General features: G+C 41.2%; 1 protein-coding gene across 2 annotated transcripts in view; it reads right to left on the reverse strand.

Annotated features, from left to right (window-relative positions):
- CRYBG3 (crystallin beta-gamma domain containing 3) overlaps nt 1–21,403 on the reverse strand; it is a 114,093-nt gene that overhangs the window by 85,618 nt on the left and 7,072 nt on the right. For both annotated transcript variants that reach the window (XM_079921991.1, XM_079921992.1), the window contains exon 2: nt 11,589–11,655. In XM_079921991.1, the coding sequence (XP_079778117.1) occupies nt 11,589–11,655 (67 nt within the window). The remainder of the gene's footprint in view (nt 1–11,588; nt 11,656–21,403) is intronic.

The following is a 21,403-nucleotide window of genomic DNA, read 5'->3' on the forward strand; positions in this document are numbered from 1 at the left end:
AAATGGATATGGGAAATAGAAGGAAAGGTGAGATTAGAGCCTTTGTGGGGTTTGGGGGAGGTGAGGCAGCAAACTAGATGTCAAACGTGCACAATCTGTGGTCCCCTGGTGAAGCAGTCAGAGCACAGTTAAGAACACAATTTGGCGATACACAGTGTGTTCAGGGGGACCAACAAAAGAGCCTTGGGGAAAAAAGATTAAAAGGCAGGCACAAAGAAGAAAAAAATCAGTGAAAGAGATGTGGAAGGCCAAAGCCGGAACAGTCATCCCACCAGAATGCTGGTCTCCAAAGGCAAACAACGAAGGATATTTCCGAAAGCAAAGGGGAGCAAATGCCAAACGCCACTGTAAGGTCAAGAAAGATGAGGACTTTCCTCCTCACTGTTCTTCAGAAACATGAGGCCCGGGCTTCCCTGGTGGCACAGTGGTTGAGAGACCGCCTGCCGATGCAGGGGACACGGGTTCGTGCCCCGGTCCGGGAAGATCCCACATGCCGCGGAGCGGCTGGGCCCGTGAGCCATGGCCGCTGAGCCTGCGCGTCCGGAGCCTGTGCTCCACAACGGGAGAGGCCACAACAGTGAGAGGCCCGCGTACAGCAAAAAAAAAAAACCCCAAAAAACCCAAAAAACATGAGGCCCACTCATCCCTCGGGAATTGTGCATTCACCCTTCTCTCTGCCTAGAATGTTCTTCCCCCACAGAGCTATATGACTCACACCCGCTCACCACCTTCAAACCTTTATTAACTGTCATCTCCATTTGAAGTTTCCCCAGTCACTCTATCTAAAATAGTAAACTCCTCCACTCTGAAACAGCCTATATTCCTTCTCTGCCTTTTCTCCTTTGTACTTGTTAGTATCAAATATACACATCTCACACACACACACAGACATATTATTTAATATGTTTCTTCCTCTAGAAAGTAAAAGCCTTATTTTTCTCCTTTGTACTTGTTAGTATCAAATACACACATCTCACACACACACATATTATTTAATGTTTCTTCCTCTAGAAAGTAAAAGCCACACGTGCAGGGGTTTTTGTCTGTTTTAGTCATTGTTGTTGTCTCTAGCACCTTGCAATGTGCCTGACAATAAGGGGTGCTTAAATCCTTGTTGCACTAATAAACGAAGGAATGAAGACCATAGAAAAGCCCTAGGAATGCAGGAGAAATAGTCATAACAGCTCAGGAATTTGTGAGTACAGCCCCAAACGCAAGGTGTTAAACAGTGAACACAGAGCAAAGAGATAGAAACACTCGGTAAATAATTCAATAGAAGGCAACACTTTTGATTTTTTTTTTTAACTAGAGGAAAGGTAAAAAGGTGACAGTTTAAGGTCCAAGACAGCAGAAATGACTTTTTGTTCCTGTTTTGTGGCTCAGCTCTACACCTGGGGGGAAGGGAGTAACTGCTGTACAACAGAAGGATGACGGATATGAGGAAGAAAAGCAGAAGGTGATGAGATGAAGAGACCAGTACAGTCTCTAATACTTCTAATAAAGGGGAGGAATGAGCTTTGGAGCTGAGTAGGGGCACTTCCTCTTCCAGCTACAGTGATAAGGAAGTGGCTAAAGCCTGAGCAATTCTGTAAGGGGGAGAAGACTATGAGCAAGGTCCAACGAGTGGCTCTGACCTCAGTAAAGCGAGAGGAGAGATGCTCCGCTGAAGAAGGGACACAGAGGTGGAGCTGGGATCTGAGCTCCCCAAATAGAGAAGACTTGGAAGAGCGTTTGGGGGAATGCAGCAATAGGCTGAGACCAGGTGTTCCAAGGAACAGTCGGGGTCAATGCAAATGTTAAGGTATTCATTCTTATATAAATGATGAACAGCGAGATACAACTCTATGTGCGTTGATCCAACAGTGAAAAAATATATACCAAGAGCCCTGCTTTCACAGAGCCTACATTCTAGGGATGTGAGAACTTATTTTCAGGTCTAATTGGCATTAGTTTGTCACCTCCTTCATCAGCCTCTAACAGGTGGCCGGTGCTGTCCCAACATGGTGACTGGCACAGGGAACAAGGTCAAGAAGGCCAAGGGGTAGAGAGTGTCACCAAACGAAGAGTCTGTTGATGAGAAATAGTGAAGAGCCAGATGGCCCTTCTTTTAGCGTCTCAAGCACCCGGCTTGGTCATCCACCCACCTCAGGCTCTGCCTTCACTGTACACAGCAGGGATAATCCTTGCAACACCCTGACCTGTGTTAGCGTCCTCAACTCCGATGACCTCCACTTCTGCTGGACCTCACTGTTCGGCAACCCCTGACCCTTGTCTTTACCCATAATCACCCAGCCTGTGAATCTCAATCTCAGGCATTCCCAAGTGTTCACACCCTATCATCTTTCCAGCTCTCTTAACCCACTGTCCCAGGTGCACCCACCACACAATGTCCTCCTGCCTCATCACAGCTTCTGGCCTCTCTCACTCTGTCCCTTTCAGCTCCCGCAAATTTTCGTATCTTTTCTATCCAGACATCAAATATGGCTAACACCCTCAGAGCCTCTTTTACTTGTTCTCTGGTCATCCCCACCCGGAAAGATTCTAGTTTTATCTTTTCCTCATAAGTGAATGCATCTTGCTCTAAAAATCCACAGGGATATGCACAACTATGCAGATGTAGGCTGCCAATAATTCACAATTTACAGCCTCTGCTGGAAATCAGTCTGAGACAGTCCCCGTTTTCCACAGCAGCTATTTCAAACCTTTGCCACACCCCCTCCACCATCCCATCCGTCGCCCAGCAGAGGCACCTACCTTCTACTTCATGGAGATGCTCTCCTATGGTCCTGCCTCCACCCCTCCTCTACCTGCCTCACAGCACATCCGTCCCACTGCCTTCACTCACCCTCAGCATAAAGGGATGAAGGACTCCTCCTCTAAGGATCCACCAGGGCACCACTTCATAACACTTGATGTCTCCTAAGGAACCCCACTTCCTCGTCTGCCCCTTCTGCGAGCCCACTGTTCAAAAGTCTAAGTCCAGGGACAGCCTTCTCCTCTGCCTTCACCACCAACCTCCTTAAAAGGAGTCACCAACCCTCACCATCTTCTTTCCCTTTCCTCCCAGTGACTCCTTGAGCTCCTGCAATTTGGCTTCTGCCCCAGTTGTGCTCTGACCACGATCTCTCAGAGACACTGTCCTACTTGCTAATTCAATGTACTTTCTTTCTGCCCTGGTCTCATATGATGCGTCTACAGGAGGTGAGACTGAATCTGATCCTGAAAACCAGTCTTCCTTGGCTTCCATGACATCACCCTGAGGTTTCCCTTCTTCCTCTCTCTCCACCTCCTTCAAGTTCACATCCTTCTAGCCATTCCCTACATGTCATGTTTCTCCAACTTCCAGCCCGGGGCTGCTTTACCTTCATGATTTTCTTATGGGGTCTCATTTCTCACAGATTAATCGGATGATTGCCAGATTTGTATTCTCAACTCAGACTGTATATCCAACGATCAACCCAACATCCACACCCACCTGGATGCTTCACTGGCACCTCAAACCCAATACATCCAAAACTGAACTTGACCATGCTGTGTCTCCATTCTTCCATTTTCTGTAAACTTTAACATTCCCACTTGTTAAAAAGTCAGATGAAACATCAGGACACCATGACCTCTCTCCTAGAACACTGCCAGCAATGAATGACTTGTTTCCTAAAGTTCCCCAGTCTGCTCTCCAGACAAAAGCCACAGCGATCTAAAAGATTTCAAATCTAATCATCCTTAAAGGCCTCCATTGGCTGTGCACCCTTGTCAGGATAAAATCCAAACTCCCTAGCATGGCATTTAGGGTCTTGGTGGGTCTAGCCCCTCTCTGATTTGATGTCTTGTCACTCGCAATGCCTAATGTCACCATATGCGGTCTCAGGCATTCATGGGAGCCTATTTTCTCCCCCCTGCCCTCTTGCTTCCTCTTTCTCTTACTACAGGTATGTCTTTGCACAAAGCTATTACCACTGCTGAGACCATTTATCCCTTGCCCTCTTTGCCTGGGAAATTCCTACTACAACTCAAAAGTTTTTCAGAATGGAGACTGCCTACATATATGCGTGCGTGCGTGTTCTTCCAATAAACAACTCTTAACATCCTATTTTTCCTTGTCACCACAAGGTTAGGGCAAACAACTTCATGCTTGCTTCATGAGTAGGACTATTACCTAGATTACTTACAGTTACCAAAATCTGGCATTCATAAACTAAACCCAGCTGCTTACTAGACAATTCTAGTTAGTCTTCTCCTAAGATATCTGGCCACAACACATTACTTGGCAGAATCATTCCGTGATACCAAGATTGGGTACCTGGCGGCGCCTTTCAGCAGGACAGGGAATACAGGAACAGAAGGAAATTAGGATAAAATACACGGAATTCAACTTTGAGGAAGTCAAATCTCATACTCAGGGACCTTCACAGGAAAGGTCCATCAAAGAACTGGCTCCGTCACCCTGAAGCTCAGGAGAACACATTGGGCTGGAGGGACAGATGTGATTTTTGTCATTGGCTAAGATGTAGGTAAAATCAAATCAACCAGGGCAGGTGTGTAAGGTGAGAAGAGAAAAGAACAAGATGACATAGCGTAGGGGGAAAGCCATTCCTTCTTGTTATGGTATAAACACTTCTCCAACGAAAACACTGGGCAAGAATAATAAATGTTTTTAATTCTGTGAGAGCCTTTTGGAGCTCTCAAATCAGTATCTGGCACCTGTGGAGGCAAATTTACTCACAAAAAATCTAGAGTATGTACATGACCCTTCACCCCCAGTTTCCATTTTCATAAGGTACGCCACCACACCACAGAGTAGGACTATTCCAGGTCTATGAGAGGTTGGAGCCGCTGCAAATCAAACCAGATACCATGCAATACATTCAACATCCAAGAACTCTGAGATATCAAGGCCCCAGAGCAGCACCAGCCATATCCACAGGCTTAAGCCCTGGCAGCCCCTTTGGTCATGTGAATGGTGCAGTAACGTGCAGTGCAATCTCCACTTCAGGCACGCTGACAGCACCCGGTCTGTATAGAAGCAATCAGGGGTGAGAGTTTTTGAGTTCTAGCTAAAGTTCCATGTGCACACATACGTTCATGCATGCCTTCTTTTCAAATGTTACAGAGAATCAATGTTTCTAATAGCTGATTTCCATACAATTCACCCAGAAAAAGTCAGCACCATTCTTAAGCAAAGAGTTAGATTCTAAGTTTTCGTCAGACTGCATAAGGTAGGAAGACAGCTCTTTTCCTCAGTACCTAAATTGTGTTGGGTATTGTGCAGTGCAGCACATGTTATCTCAGTTAATTCTAAAACACTTCTATAAAATAAGGATTGGGGCTTCTCTGGTGGCGCAAGTGGTTGAGAGTCCGCCTGCCGATGCAGGGGACACGGGTTCGTGTCCCGGTCCGGGAGGGTCCCACATGCCACGGAGCAGCTGGGCCCGTGAGCCATGGCCGCTGAGCCTGCGCGTCCGGAGCCTGTGCTCCGCAACGGGAGAGGCCACAACAGTGAGAGGCCCGCGTCCCGCAAAAAAAAAAAAAAAAATAAGGTTTGACACCTCCCACTACAGAGCAGCAAACCAAAGTTCAGAGAGGTTGAGTACGTTTTCCAAGGTTAGAAAGCTACCACATGGAGACCTGGGATTTAAGCCCAGATATGTCTGATTCCAAAGACTGTGTTCTTTCCATCACTGCACATGTAATTTTAAAACTGTTCCAAGGAGGTGCCATAGCTGGCAGAGGAAGGGAACAGCGGCTGACTCTGAGGCTCCAGGCTAGTCATTCCCATCGTCAACAGGGGAGCGTTGCTTGGATCTGTTTACATATGGGGTTCCAAGTCCAACTATAGTTGAAATTTTTGAAAAGAGAGTTCCCGTGTTTGAAAAAGAAAAATTTTTTAATCTTGATTTTAAATTGATGTCATATTGCTATTTGTATCACTGAGAAAAAAAGGACAGCAAGCATGCATTAAGGCTATAATTTATTTTTAAAAATTAGTTCAGTAATTAAATTTCTCCTAACCATGCAAACATTTAATATATTTAAATTTGACTACCATTTCACCTCTGGCCAAAAAAGAGTTGAAAAAGACCAATAAGGAAATAAGAGTTACACGAATCAAAATATAAACAAATGCATAATTTAATATATTCATCTTACTAAACAGTACTGTACCCTCAATATAGGCATTGATATAAAGAACAATTTGTGACTATTTTTATTCAGTGAGATACTCTGGAGCTACAATTCTTCCATTTTTACGTATCAGTGAACAGTGGCAACAATAAAAACAAGCGTGGTTCTTTTTAGTAAACTATTTATGATAATATTAAAAATAAGGGTTATGAATTATTAACAACTAACAGTAATATGCACTAGATTGATACTCCTCGGTTGTCCCTAGAAACATCATAGGCATATAGCAACCAGACATCTCTTAAAAGATACCAGAACCTTCACCAATGTTGTATGATCAGTTATGAGCAACAATTCTAAAATGGGGCAAGAGTTAAACTTTACATAAAGCAGATGCCAAGCTACAGAGAACAGGCCTAATAATCACCAAGTTATTTAGGGCTGGTTTGGAAAATCTATAACCTATGGTTCAGATTTAATTTATTTTATTTAGCTCATGACTCATTCTGAAAACAGACTTACCGCCACAGCTCTTTTAATTTTTAATAGGATTTCTTTTTGGTAAATTAAGTTTATAAGTATACCTTACAAATTAAGTTCACAAATGGGAAGCACTATGGTATAGAACTGCATCTGAATTCTCCTGCCTCCTCTCAATAATAATATGAGTTTGTCAAGTGACAATCTGAGATTCACTTTCCTCAACTATTAAGAGATAAATATTCTGGACTTCCCTGGTGGCGCAGTGGTTAAGAATCCGCCTGCCAATGCAGGGGACCCAGCCTCGAGCCCTGGTCTGGGAAGATCCCACATGCCGTGGAGCAACTAAGCCCGTGCGCCACAACTACTGAGCCTGTGCTCTAGAGCCCGCGAGCCACAACTACTGAGCCTGCGAGCCACAACTACCGAAGCCCGTGCGCCTAGAGCCTGTGCTCTGCAACAAGAGAAGCCACCACAATGAGAAGCCCGCGCACCGCAACAAAGAGTAGCCCCCGCTCTCAGCAGCTAGAGAAAGCCCGCGTGCAGCAGCAAAGACCCAGTGCAGCCAAAAATTAAATAAATGAATCAATAAATAAATTTATAGAAAGAAAGAGAGATAAAAATTCTGATTAACACTGGGGATAAACCACACACACTGATTTCTTCTCTTGTACAAAACACTCTAAAATGACAGTAAAGGGTTTTCTTTTTAAGTTATAAATACAAGGAGAGGAAGAGAGTAGATATTAGCACATAAGAGATTTCAGAAAAAGTTTAGAAGGCAAAAGCAGATGAAGGCATGGTAATTGACCAGAAGAAGCTTCCACCCAAGTGTCTGCAACAGGGAACTTTGATCATAAGGGGGAAACAATCTACAGACAGATTGTCAGCAGACCACCTGGAAAAGCTCAGGATTTGAAGATACTAGGTACTACTTAGGGCAATATGAGACATGGGATTAAGAGCAGAGTTTGACTGAAAATCTCCAAATGGAGTACTTGACCCCCAGGGCTCTTCCTCCATCCCAAGCCATTAAACAATCCTCCCTACCTCCCAACACCTCTATCTCCCAAACAAATTTATATAGAGAGAACATCTCTGAAAATATTGAGACTTTTGGGCAGACTGAATTTGCAGTATCAAAGGCCATCCATGTAGAAATGTCTGGAACTCTGACAATCAAGTCTAGAGCTCAAGAGGGATGTCGGGTAGAGATCTGAGAGCCAAAAGATGAAGTAATAAGATTGGAAGATACTGCTTTGAAAGACTGATGTTGAGGAGGGTCGAGGACTTTAAGAAACATCTACATGAAAAGTAATTTAGCCAGAAGAGAATCAGTGAAGGAAACAGAAGGGAATGGCCAGAGGCAGGAATTGAAACAAGAATGTACAATATCATAAGTGCAAATATAAAAAAGAGACTTTCTGGAAAGGAGACAAAACTTGGAAAATCAAGTGTCTCAACTGGTTAAGTAAGAACTAAGAAAAGGCCACTGATGGTTAGCAAGAGGTCAGGGTTTCATGGAATGACTCTCACTCATTTAACAACTATGACAATGTATGGCAGGTACAGTACTGGTTTCCCCATGTCTAAGGGAACCAGGAGGGAGACCGGAGTCAGACTAAGCATTAAGAATTAAACAGTGACTATGACAAACTTTCATAAGAAATCTTTGAGTTAAAGGTAGCAGGTAAAATGAAATGATAGCCTGAAAGGAATCCAGACCCATGAAAGGAAAAAAGTATATTTTTAAAAATTGTATATATTTAGAGAGAAATAGAGGAAGCCAGTGAAGATGGAGAGATGGATGCAGTGCAAGGCGAAGTCCAAAAGAAGGTGGGAAATTAGAGACCAGTACCACTAGCAGGGGGATTTAGGGAGTTTAGCCTTGGAAGGCAGGAAGGGATGAATAGTCCTCTGAAACAGGCAGAAGGGAGCAGGGCATTATAACATGCCTTCCCTCTCTTTTAAATAACAGTAGACATGAGCACAGGAAGAGTCTAAGGCTGCAAGACAAGAATCTACATTCCCTATAGAGAAATAAACATAGAATATGGACTAAATACCTGGAATTTTGCCAGTCAGATACAAAAACTGATTAATATAGAAGAAATATATATTTCAGTGGAACGGTAGATGCACACGTGAGAAACAGATTCCAATGTTATCAAAACAGCAAAATTTGTATAGTGTACAAGTGATATTTTAAGAACTAAGAATCTAATTATGTTCAAAGATAATATAAAGCTTCTACAGTCTCTAGCTGTTCGAAAAATATACTTAATTTTTTGTAACTTAAATTTATAACAAAACAATCTTCAATATCTTGATTTGGTATCTCAAGGTCAAATACAAAAAGCAATGCACTAAAAACATTCATTATACATAAATCTGTTACATTTTACACTAGAGAGGAAAAATGGTACACATTTTTCCTTATCATGGAAGGCATTATCATAAAATCCAGGTTAAGAAGATGGAAGCACGGCAAGAAATGTCACATTACAGTGGAGTGCTGTTTCAGAAAACCATTCGTTACAAAGAAAGCAAATGCGTGTTTTATACTAATTGCTAAATAAAAAACTTTAAATGAGACTACTTAAAATAATAAGATCATAGATATTGTTGCTAACCTTTCTTTCCCCCTAGGTATGCATCTGACTATTGATATTATCAAAATATGTACTTTTTTCTTTCCTTTTTTTAATTGAAGCAACAGGGATTTACTGTATAGCACAGAGAATTATACCCAATAGCTGGTCATAACTTATAATGGAATATAATCTGCAAAATGTAAGTATTTTTGATGCCTGGCAGCAGTAAGTCCCAGAACAACTGGGTCTGCGTAGCGAGGTTGAGGAAATCCTACCAATAATTTCCAGAAAGTAAAAAAAAAAAAAAAGCAGTTACATGGTCCAAAATGCTTACACTACTCCAGTGAGAGTGCCACGGTGCCCTTTCTATCATGGGCTAACAAAACTGCCCATGTATAAGTAATCCTATAGGTCTCGTTTAAACCATAAGAGAAACAGTTTCACAACATGAGCCCTGTTTACTTGGGGGCCCAAATCCCAAACTGAAATTATCCTGGGCACTCAAACCAAGATACTAAGAATGGATAGAAAAGATCATAATCATGGAGGCCCAGCCACTATATCTGCCACCACATAGACACTGAAGCCACAAAGATGTAACTTTCTAGAGCAGAACTCTGCAGGTGAAAAAGCAGGACTACTGGAAATTAAAGTCTGAGGGCCAAGTTTGAAGACTGTTTCTTTCAGTGAGATTAATAGCTGAGTGTTACATATCAGTTCCAGGCTAAGTAGACAAACAAGTAGAGACCAAGAGAGGAGAAGAGAGCAGGGAAAACATGAAGGTTCTCTGAAGCTCAAGGGTGGGTGCAGAGGCAATGAGAGATTAAGAGAGAGAATGACAGGAGCTGGCAGTCAAAGCAACTGTGAAGTCTGAGATCTCAGAAGTAACATACTTCCTGTGAAGCAACTCAAGAGCAAGGTTGCACCTACAGAATTCAAGCAAAAATCTTGAAGTAAGGCATCTCAGGACATGTGAAAACTGAGCAAGAGGCAGAAAGCTACAGAGCCCATGCAGTGGTGAACCAGCAAGCTGGCTAACGACTAGCTGAAACAGAATAGGTAGGAGGTGTTATCAAACCTGGGAGCAGGATTTAGTAGCCAAATTCACAAAGGAAGAAGAAAGGGAAGGGAAGCAAGGCAATCCTGATTTTTTTCTTTCTATAAAGTTAAAAAAAAAAAAATCAGGGCTTCCCTGGTGGCGCAGTGGTTGAGAGTCCACCTGCCGATGCAGGGGACACGGGTTCGTGCCCCGGTCTGGGAAGATCCCACATGCCGCGGAGCGGCTGGGCCCGTGAGCCATGGCCGCTGAGCCTGCGCGTCCGGAGCCTGTGCTCCGCAACGGGAGAGGCCACAGCAGTGGGAGGCCCGCGTATGGCAAAAAAACAAAACAAAACAAAACAAACAAATAAAAAAAAATCAGATTCTGATTTTTTTTTCTTTCAAAAAATATTTATATTGCTAACTATGATAGAGAAGGAGGGAATAAAGAAGGAACACAGCTTTATGTTTACCATATTTAAGGTCTTTGGATCTCATATAATGTTTAAGAGTCCCCATATCAGTAAGGAAGAATTAAGATGACTTTCTGGTCCTTCCACTGACCAAGCTAACGTACCCAGAAATCCCTGGAAAGCACAAGCTTTCTCCTTGACTGTCACAAATCGTTTAAAAAGAAAGTAACTGGGACCAAACTCCATGAATGGGAGACAGCTGCCAAAACTTGATCACATACCTGGCCTCATATCCCCAAACAACATAAACATCCAATTTCTATAAAATCACTTATGACGAAAAAGAAATGTTATTAAGGTTTAGTGGTTTTCCAGGATTTTTAACCACACTTTTCAGTAACTATTTGCGTAGAAGTGTACCTTATACTCTTTTCATGCTTGTCCTGTAGATTCAGGGAAAGCCAGTTCATATATGAGCTGACAAACATATCATCACATACTAATGACATGTACGAACATGTCTTTAACTTCTACGCCCTCAAAAGCACTCTTAGTTGTCAGAAACATTTGAGAAAACACAACATAAATCAAAGAAGTTCCTAGAGAAAAGAGACTGTGGAGGTCAGATGATACAATCTACAGATTAGAAAACCAAGGCACAAAGAAGTTAAATGCCTCAGCTGAAGGCCTCACAGTTGGTTAGTGGCTACGCTGGGGTGAGAGCACCACTGCCTCAAGTCTCTCCTCAGTCCTCTCCCCCTACCCACACCCCAAGATGCAAATGTCCAGTAGAGCTGGGCTGGAGTTCCACATAAAGTGATAAGACTTTATGCTCTTTTTGAAACGTAAAATGAGATGACAGAATCTAAAAGAATAAGAAACAGCAGAAACTAAGAAACATATTTGCTTAATATAAAATAATATTAATTTAAAACTATACCTTTACTGCTTCTGATGAAAGTACCTTTTCCTTTTTCTGACTTGTGCTCATGGGCTCATTTTCAACACTGAAAAATAAAAACCACAGTTTCTTTTGAAATTAAAAGAGAATTACTAAAATCATACAGTTTCTGGGTTTAATGAAAAAACGGAAAGGTCCTTTATATCTGCAATACTCAAGATTCATATACAAAGTGTTATACTAAAAAGATGTTGATAGGAGTCTCTACACTTGAAACACACATTTGAAAATGCTCATCTAGACTCCAGACATTTTTGTGAGTCCATTCTGCGCTGTATTTTCTTATGCGGACGACCAGCATCACACTAACGATGCACCTGAACAAAGGAGCACCCGTGTACAACTATCATAATCTTGGAAAGTGTTACCATTCTTTGATTTTATCTCTATTAAGGTTCTCCACAGTCTAATCTTTTTTTAATGCCTTACCATTCTTTGATTTTATCTCTATTAAGGTTCTCCACAGTCTAATCTTTTTTTAATGCCTATGTTGAGTGTTATTTGGAATATATTTCTACTCAGCAAATTTTTATAAATGTATAGGGTCATCTAGCGAATTCTGGGGACACTCAAAATAGATGCAGGTTTATCTAACCCCAAATGTGTCCCAGATGGCCCCTTAAAATTCTGATTTTCCAGATAGTCACTTCTAATTGTCCTGTCTGGAATACCTTCACAGATGTCACAATAACCTATTTTGCCTATTAGGCACACATACATTTTAGATCTAAATATTTATGTCTCTATGTTTACATATTATTTTCTTTTCACACTTTGATAATCCTAGACAAATTGAGTAGCTCCACTCTAAAGGTTATCATGACACTCTACCACGTGCTAGGCCTTGTGGATTTAAGAAGGAGTAGGTCAGGGTCTTTGTAAAAAGTCTAGTAGGGGAGACTGATACACAAACAAACAAATAATACAACTTGATACAAGTTACAACTGCTGAATGAAAGAAATGCCATAGAGCACAGAGGAAACAAGAGGCAGTGATTCTGCCTGCTTAGTCAAGTGCCCACAGAGGAGGTACAAAGGCAGGAGGTGATAGAGAATGCGGCATTTTGGGGAAACCGTGTTCTGTTTGTTTGTTTTTAATATAAGATTGGAGCACAGGGGACTTCCCTGGTGGCGCAGTGGTTAAGAATCCGCCTGCCAACGCAGGGGACACGGGTTCGAGCCCTGGTCCGGGAAGTCCCACATGCCGCGGAGCAACTAAGCCCGCGTGCCACAACTATTGAAGCCCGCGCGCCTAGAGCCCGTGCTCCACAACAAGAGAAGCCACCACAACGAGAAGCCCACGCACCACAACGAAGAGTAGCCTCCGCTCGCCGCAACCAGAGAAAGCCCGCGCAGCAACAAAGACCCAAGGCAGCCAAAAATAATTAAAAAAAAAAAAAAAAAAAGACTGGAGCACAGGATCTTGTGACAGGCAGAGGTAATCCTGCTAAAGATGAGAATGAGACCAGAGGACCAGTTACAGAATGTGAGAAGCACCGGGAAGCCTTCAGACAGGAGAATGACTGGGTGGGGGAAAACATATGGAATCGTGGTGACTGGCGGGGGTGGGGGGGAATGGAAAGGAGGAGGGTGTCGATAGCTCACAACAGGATGCAAAGAGGCCACATTTGTGCTACTTAGATTTTCTATCCATACAATCCAGTGCACTTGAGCAGACTATCCAGGCAACAAGCGATAATGATAAAAAAACCCAAAACACAGAAGGAACAAATAAAAAGATCATGAACACCTGGAAAATATAATGGATTAAAATCTCATTTAGTCTCAGACTCTATGCAGGAATACAAGGACCAACAAGAAACAGCCATTGTCTTAAGCCTTTTAAATGCCAAATAGGAAAAAGCAAGCATGTAAATAAGATAAATCTGTGAGCTATGTGTTTAACACATGTAAATTCCACAGGAAAAAACAGGAACAAAAGTAGAAAAAATAATGTACAACACAGAATTGTAACCTATATACACGTACATGTCTATAAAATAAGAATGTTTCAGATGGTTAATATTTTAAATGTGAGTGGGTCCTTATCTCTTTTTTCCTATTTTACTAGGCTTATCTTTTGCCACAAGGTTATTTACAATTCAGGTTTTTTAAATTAAATGTCAATACTTGTCTATTTAAGCTCAAATCAAGGAAGAGACTGGCAAAATACACATAAAAAGAGCATGATATAAAAATTTGGAGTATAATCATGAATACTACTGATTATGGTGATTTTATAAGTGTATTCTCTAACTACAATCTATTTTAAATGACCTAAAAACTATCTAAACATACAATAGGCATTTTAGTATCCTAGTTCTTGCTTCAAGATTTCTGAAAGTATACTTATTTAGAGTGTTTACAGGGTATTCTATAAACTTACTGCCTTAGTGAAATTGTAAATGAAAATGGTAAAAGTGTCTTTTCCAATACAAAAACTCTGCAGAAAATGCAGCTCGGCGTCCATGGGATTTAAGGCAGAACTCAGTATTTTCAAGCAGCTATAATCATTTCCACACTATAAACACACACAAAATACCAGAAAAACAGTTGTTAAGTCAGCACATAAGTATTTTGCATTGCGCAAACAACTGAAGAATTTAAAGCTGAAATCACCAAAAGAAGTAATACTTGACACTCGTAAAACTTTCTGAAACTTACATTCTATGTTTGTTTCACTAATCTTACTGCTAAATCAAAATTTTAAAATGTGTTGAATTTTAAAACAAATATTTTAAAATTTGGGGTAAGTATAAAAATCACTGCTTCAGATAAGCTTTCCCCACTTCCTTCCTAGATTACTAGAGTCCCTTCTTCATTTGTCTCTGACATCTTCAGACATCTTCAGGATCACTCTGCTTTAATCCATTCTTCCTGGTCAAAGTGATTTTCAATCTGACCATGACACTCTTCTGTTCAAAAACTCCTTCAATAAATCTCCATCAGCTGATGAATAAAATGAAGAGTCCTTAATATAGATATAGAAAGTTATTCACTTCCTGGTCGCAGACACACCTGTCACATAGAACTCATTCCCATTCTCAGAATGCACCAAATTCACGTGCCAGTAAACCACTTTCTTCTCCTGCCTGCAACATCCTTCCCCACCCTGTCCAACTCTTAATCCTTTACAATTTAGTTCTAGCTTAACCTGTATTTTTTAAAAATAAATTTATTCATTTATTTATTTATTTATTTTTGGCTGTGTTGGGTCTTCCTTGCTGGGCGCAGGCTTCCTCCAGTTGCGGAGAGTGGAGGCTACTCTTCGTTGTGGTGCACGGGCTTCTCACTGTGGTAGCTTCTCTTGCAGAGAACAGGCTCTAGGCACGCGGGCTTCAGTAGTTGTGGCATGCAGGCTCAGTAGTTGTGGCTCGTGGGCTCTAGAGCGCAGGTTCAGTAGTTGTGGCGCACGGGCTTAGATGCTCTGCGGCATGTGGGATCTTCTAGGATCAGGGCTTGAACCCGTGTCCCCTGCACTGGCAGGCAGATTCTTAACCACCGCACCACGAGGGAAGTCCATTAACCTGTATTTTTTGTGCTTCCACTGCACTCATTGATACCCCTCATACATTTCTGCTGGTAATGACTGGCTGGTTGTCCATTTGTCGAACTAGAACTTGAACTCATTTAACTCAGGAACGATATCATTCATGGCTGTATCCCAGAGCCTAGCATCGTGCCTGACAGTGTGAAGGCACTCAAATATTGTTTGTTAAATGAATTTTTAAAATAACTGATATTAAACAGTCTCCAGTTATGTGTGCTTAATCAGAAAACACTATTCCATTTGGGAACAATGGAATAATACACATTAGTCTTTTTTCCTTAATGAAATACTAGTATAAGTCTCTTGAGAGCATGTACCATCCACTCTCATCCTGCATCATCTTTCTCTAAAGGTATAAAGAGGGGAGTAGGGCTGTGAGAAGAAAATTACTCAGTAGCAACAAGGGTATTTCCAATTGATTTACAAACAAAACACAAAAAAGTTAGAAGAGAATCTATAAAGACACTCAAAATACTGCATACTTAGATGTCAACTTAGGAGGAGGACGAAGAAGAAGAAACATTAACAGAAAAGTCTCGAAAGACTTGGAGTGGTACTCTCAGCCTCTCAAAAATACAAGAGAAAGAGAAACATTTCCAATTCAGATGACTTCAAACGTTAAGAAAGACGACAAGCCTTTCCTATTGTTCTTTCACAATTTAACCCCCTTTGGGACCCGGGAATTATTTCAACAGCAGTATTTTTAGAAAGCACACATTCTGCTCACGGCAGGGGGTGAGGGGCAGTAATCATAATCACACGTAGGCACAAATAAGACTCCCTTGAATTTTAATAGCCTCATCTTACTTAGCTAACAGAACTCTGGAAATTACTCTTTGAAAATGGTCCAGATAAATATCAAGGTCAAAGTGACACAGAAGCTCCTCATTTTTGAAGCAAACATATTTAGACCATGTCTGAAAACCAGGAATCCAACTTACAGTCATTAAGCAACCACTTACTTTATGCCAGACGTAAAATAAAACAAAACGGACATAGGTCTGTTTCAGGGATGGCACCTTAGGGACAAAAGGCACTTCAGTCAAAATGCTTCTTTCTGGATCTGATGTTTTCAAATATGTACATTGGAAGTGTCAGCTCAGCACTCTGCCATATCTAAAATCCCATATGATCCTTCAGTAAGCAGAGTGAGGGGAAACAGGAACAGGGAGACTAACCTTGAGGCTTCTGTGGTAAAGGAAGAAAAAGACTGTGACCAAGAAACCAACTCAGTCAAAACTGATATCAGGGCATCACAAAGGAGGCAGAAACTTCTACTGTCCCTTATTTCAAAGTGACTGAGGCCAAGCCGGGGTCTGTCCTCTATTCCCTTGGGCTGTTCCCTCTCATCCCTCACTTGGGTCCTTAAATATAGCACCCTCACACCTTCCAAAGGGTCTGCTCATTCCTTGGGGCATCTACACTACCTTGGGGATCTTAGAAACACATCTTCACACGACAAGCTCTAGAGTTCTCTTTGTTCACTGCTATACTGCAGGTACATTATGGATTAGACTGACTTGTGCACTGGCCTGGAATCCCACCCAGCATCTCCAACCCTGCTTCTATGGGAATAAAGACAGTTCCACACCGACAATTTCCAAACAACCCCATTCATAAACAGTGACTGCCAGCAGTAGAGTAGTACTTGTATTTTTTTAAGGACAATTAACAGAATATAAAACAGGTGGTTATGGCTATTTCTGGGTTTCAAATTAAAAGGTAACAAAATGCTGCACTTTTAAGACAAACAGCATGTATTTTAGCCCAAACATCTGGCGTCTAAATTTCAGAACTCTTTGGAGAGAAACTGGGAGCAAGGAGGAGAGGTAATAGACATGATTATGAAGCTTCATGGCTTTGCAGTCTTAGAGCTTCTGACAGTCCTTTCCCCATAATGTCAACCCTCTCCTATAATTTATGTATCCACCTTGAAGCTTATTTACTTCCTGTTCCCATCACATGCTCCCAAAACAAGACCCATACTTACAGTTTAATCACAGGCTATAGAGAAGCTCAGTCTGTTTGATGTGACCTGAGCTGTCCAGCTACACATGACATCAGCAACTGCTCTATTTTCCCAAAGTCTTCTTCCTCATACCCTTCAGATTCTGAACATTTGTGACCCAAATCACAAGAATCAATACCCCTCCGCAACTAAGACCGGGTGCAACCAAATAAATAAATAATAATTAAAAAAAAAAGAATCAATACCCTGAACTTTTGCTGTGACATGAACTCAAAGCAGTATTCTAGCTGCTGTCTAAAATGGGACACCCATTCGTGTACCATTCAACAAACTGCCCTGAGGGAGGGGCACTGGAGATGCAAGGACAGGTGAGACTGGGCCTTCCCGGAGCCGACCAAGGCTGACCTTACCTCCAACTCAAACTCTTCGTCCTCTGTCAAGTCTTCTGGATACCAATAAGCTGATAAACTGTGTGAGAATATACAAACATACAAGTACATATAAACCCATGCCTCAGTGATTCCTTTTTTTAGAAAAAGTAATCTCATCATCTCAACTCCTTACCAAGACCTACCTCAACTGGCCCCTGGCTCCCTTCCATTCTGTGGTCTCTGCCTATTCTGGCATCTGTGCCAACATGGTCCTGCCCCAGGACCTTGAAACTGGCTCTTCGCTCTTCCTGGAAAGACCTTTCCTCTGATTTGCTCATGTCCTTACTTCCAAATGTCATGCAGGTCTTGGGTCAAATGGTACCCAATAGAGAGGCGTTTCATGACCATCCTCTCTGTACCTTATTACAGACCCACTACTTCCATCACGTCCTCTTCCCTCACCCAGCTTTATTTTACTTCAAAGCTAACATTATATATAAATCTATATAACTTTCCCATCGGAATACAAACCCTCTGTAAGCAGAGACACATTTAGATATTCAAACTAGATTCTGAAAAGCAATGACCCATCTAAGATTTTTTTAAAGGGTTAAAATTATCTTTATAATTTGTAAAAGTATATGTACTATTGTAGAAAATGACAAAGCACCATTGTTAAGTGAAAAAAAAATTCAGGTTTCAAAATCCTGAAGAGAACTTTCACTTTTTCTAAAAATATGTATACATGTAGATAAGCACATAGGAAATGATCTAGAAGAACAGTACTCGTCTCCGGGTGGATAGGGTTATGTATGAGCTGTGCTTTTTTAATTTTTGATTTTCTTATAATTTCATAGCTGTTTTAGAAAAGCATATATTACTATCAAAAGGAAGAAAAGACAAGTATTGTAGTTGATTTTAAAACACAAAAACAAGTTAGTGAAAAATGCTAGTAAATTTAAAGTAAACAAATAACTAAATACTAACAGTACAAATATTTCATAATGGCAATTTCTCTGTATCATAATAAATACAACATTGCCAAATAATATCCTTATCTGCCTACCTAGAACAATGGAACAATCAAAAATATTTGGGCTTCCCTGGTGGCGCAGTGGTTGAGAGTCCGCCTGCCGCTGCAGGGGACACGGGTTCGTGCCCCAGTCCGGGAAGATCCCACATGGCGCGGAGCAGCTGGGACCGAGAGCCGTGGCGCTGAGCCTGCGCGTCTGGAGCCTATGCTCCGCAACGGGAGAGGCCAAAACAGTGAGAGGCCCGCGTACCACAAAAAAAAAAAAAAAAAAAAAAATTATCATACATATTTTCAGCTTTGACTAATACAGCACAATGCCACCCCTCCAGCCAGGGTATGATCCTTCGTGCTTTGACAACAAAGACAATAAAAAGCTGAGAGTTTACATCTCACCCAACCTGTTCCCAGTTATCAAACTTTAAAATTCAAAGTATTTCATTCCTTGTCATGGCAGTTATAAAAAATTATGATCTGCCACTAAGGTAGCATCCATGTTTTGTATAAATTTTAGCACAGAGTAAAGGAGAAATTTCTAACATATCATGTAGAAATCACACAAAATTAGTATTTGTGAGAGCATTCAAATACCATTTTCATGTCATTTCTGGCACTACCATTTGCGCTTCTTGTCATAAAGAAAATATAAAAGGTGTGCTCCTTCAAAAGCATGTCGTACTACTCTAAACAAAACTGTATTTTATATACATGGAAAGGTTGACTTCTGATTTAGTCCCAAAATTATAACACTTATTTTGACTGAATGAATAAAGGGAAGTGGGAAGAGGTGTAAAATAGCTAAGTCCTCATCTACCATCATCAGAAATCAATATAAACTGTCTAAAGTTTACAAATCAAGAAAGAATAGTAAATAGACACATGTACAGAAAGGCCAGAAGAAACAGCTTAAACGAGACTAAAACCTTTTCCTCTAAGAAGAGAGTCTCAAGAATGGGCCTACACCTGTTAAATCCTCCACAGCCCTGTGAGACACCTTGGTACTTATTTTAAGAGGGAAAGAAAGATTTGTGCTATATCTGCCTTCCCCACAAAACTGCAGGAGTGTTTTGAACCAAAGACCATGTTGCACTGGATTCCCAGAGGCTAGTACAGGGCCTGGCACAAGTGGTACCAAATGAATTCTTGTTAAAACACTGGTGAGGTTTTCAAATCAACTGATGAAAATGTTAGAACCACAGAGGGAAATACCCAATGCATATTCATATGTAACCTTTCCAGTAAAACAAAAGTCTTCCTAATCTATAAGGCATACTTCTTTATTTTGTACACACCTATTACCCTACGGAGTTTTGGCTGGCACGATAAAGCTGGAAGAGACCTTAGCAATGAGGGCCACCTCCCTCGCTTTATAATCAAAGACAGAGAGCTAATGAACTACCCAGAGTCACACTGCTACTTAAAGCAGATGATTTAGGTGATCTCACAAAAATGAGTTGATTTTTTTTTTTTTTTCCTGCGGTACGCGGGCTTCTCACTGCTGGGGCCTCTCCCGCTGCGGAGCACAGGCTCCGGACACGCAAGCCCAGCGGCCATGGCTCACGGGCCCAGCCGCTCCGCAGCATGTGGGATCCTCCCGGACCGGGGCACAAACCCGTGTCCCCTGCATCGGCAGGCGGACTCCCAACCACTGTGCCACCAGGGAAGCGCAGTTGATATTTCTGATGCTCTGTTAACTCCACCCAGTTTCACATTGCAGACTAATAATACATAAGCCTTCCTCATACCTGCAGAAAGTATCAAAATATCTAATTATTCTGCATTATAAATATTCCATTTACTTATAGGCTTAATCATAATTTTTCTCACTTGAACAAGTTAATGGAGTTCATTCTTTCTTTGGAGAATTTTTGCCAACTCAGGATTATAAATTCTCTCTCTTTTTTCCTCTTTTATACAGAGATATTCACTAGGTCTTAACCAGTCTTTTTTTTTTCTGAAATAGATAATTCACATAATTTTTTTAAGTATAAGAAGGTCTAAAATGAAAAGTCTCCCTCCTGTTCCTCATTAATTCACCCAGTCTCTCATCCTCCCTAAGTAGTTAACACAATACTAGTAACAGACTTTTTTCATACTCCCCCATTTTCATATGCAAACAGGAGCATACTATACACAGTGGTTTGTATCTTGCTTTTTTAATTTTTTACTTAATGTATCTAAGAGACATTTTCTTATCAGTATATAAAAAGCTTTATCATTCTTTTTGACAGCTGTATAATATTCCACTACATGGATATACTATGATTTACCAATTAGTCCACTATTGATGGGATTACACTTTAGTTTTCATCTCTTGCTAATTAAAACAACACTGCAATGATTAAACTTGTAGAGGCAACTTTTGGCCTGTTTACAAACTGTATACAGCCAATGGAATTCCTAGAAGAGAACTGTTAAATCAGAGTATGTGAATGTGTAATACTGATAGAACTTGTCAAATTGCCCTCCAAAGTGGCGTATCAATTTACACTCCCGCTAGTAGTGTATGAGAGTTCCTCCCAACAAACTCAAGTTTTGATTATCAAACAGGTGGAGTATGGTATCTTGCTAGTCTTAATTTGTATCTTTTCCGAAGGAGACTGACTCTTTTTACGTGTTCAAATATAAATTTATAAGTTGTATAAGTGTATATATTTTCCTCAACTTCCAGGACCATAAATTCTTTATTGTACAGAGCACTGATCCAGGCCATCTGGACAGACATCCAGCTGCATGCCATTGTCTTTTATTGCCATTCAATACCATTTTCTAAGGCCTGCCTTCTGTTTGGGTCTTCCCAAGTTAAGCAGGGGATGTAGTCACATAATGCTGTAGGCTTTGAATTCAGGAAGGAAAATTCGACTCCTTACTCTA

The sequence above is a fragment of the Stenella coeruleoalba genome, assembly GCF_951394435.1.
Source record: "Stenella coeruleoalba genome assembly, chromosome: 5".
Lineage (NCBI taxonomy): Eukaryota > Metazoa > Chordata > Mammalia > Artiodactyla > Delphinidae > Stenella > Stenella coeruleoalba.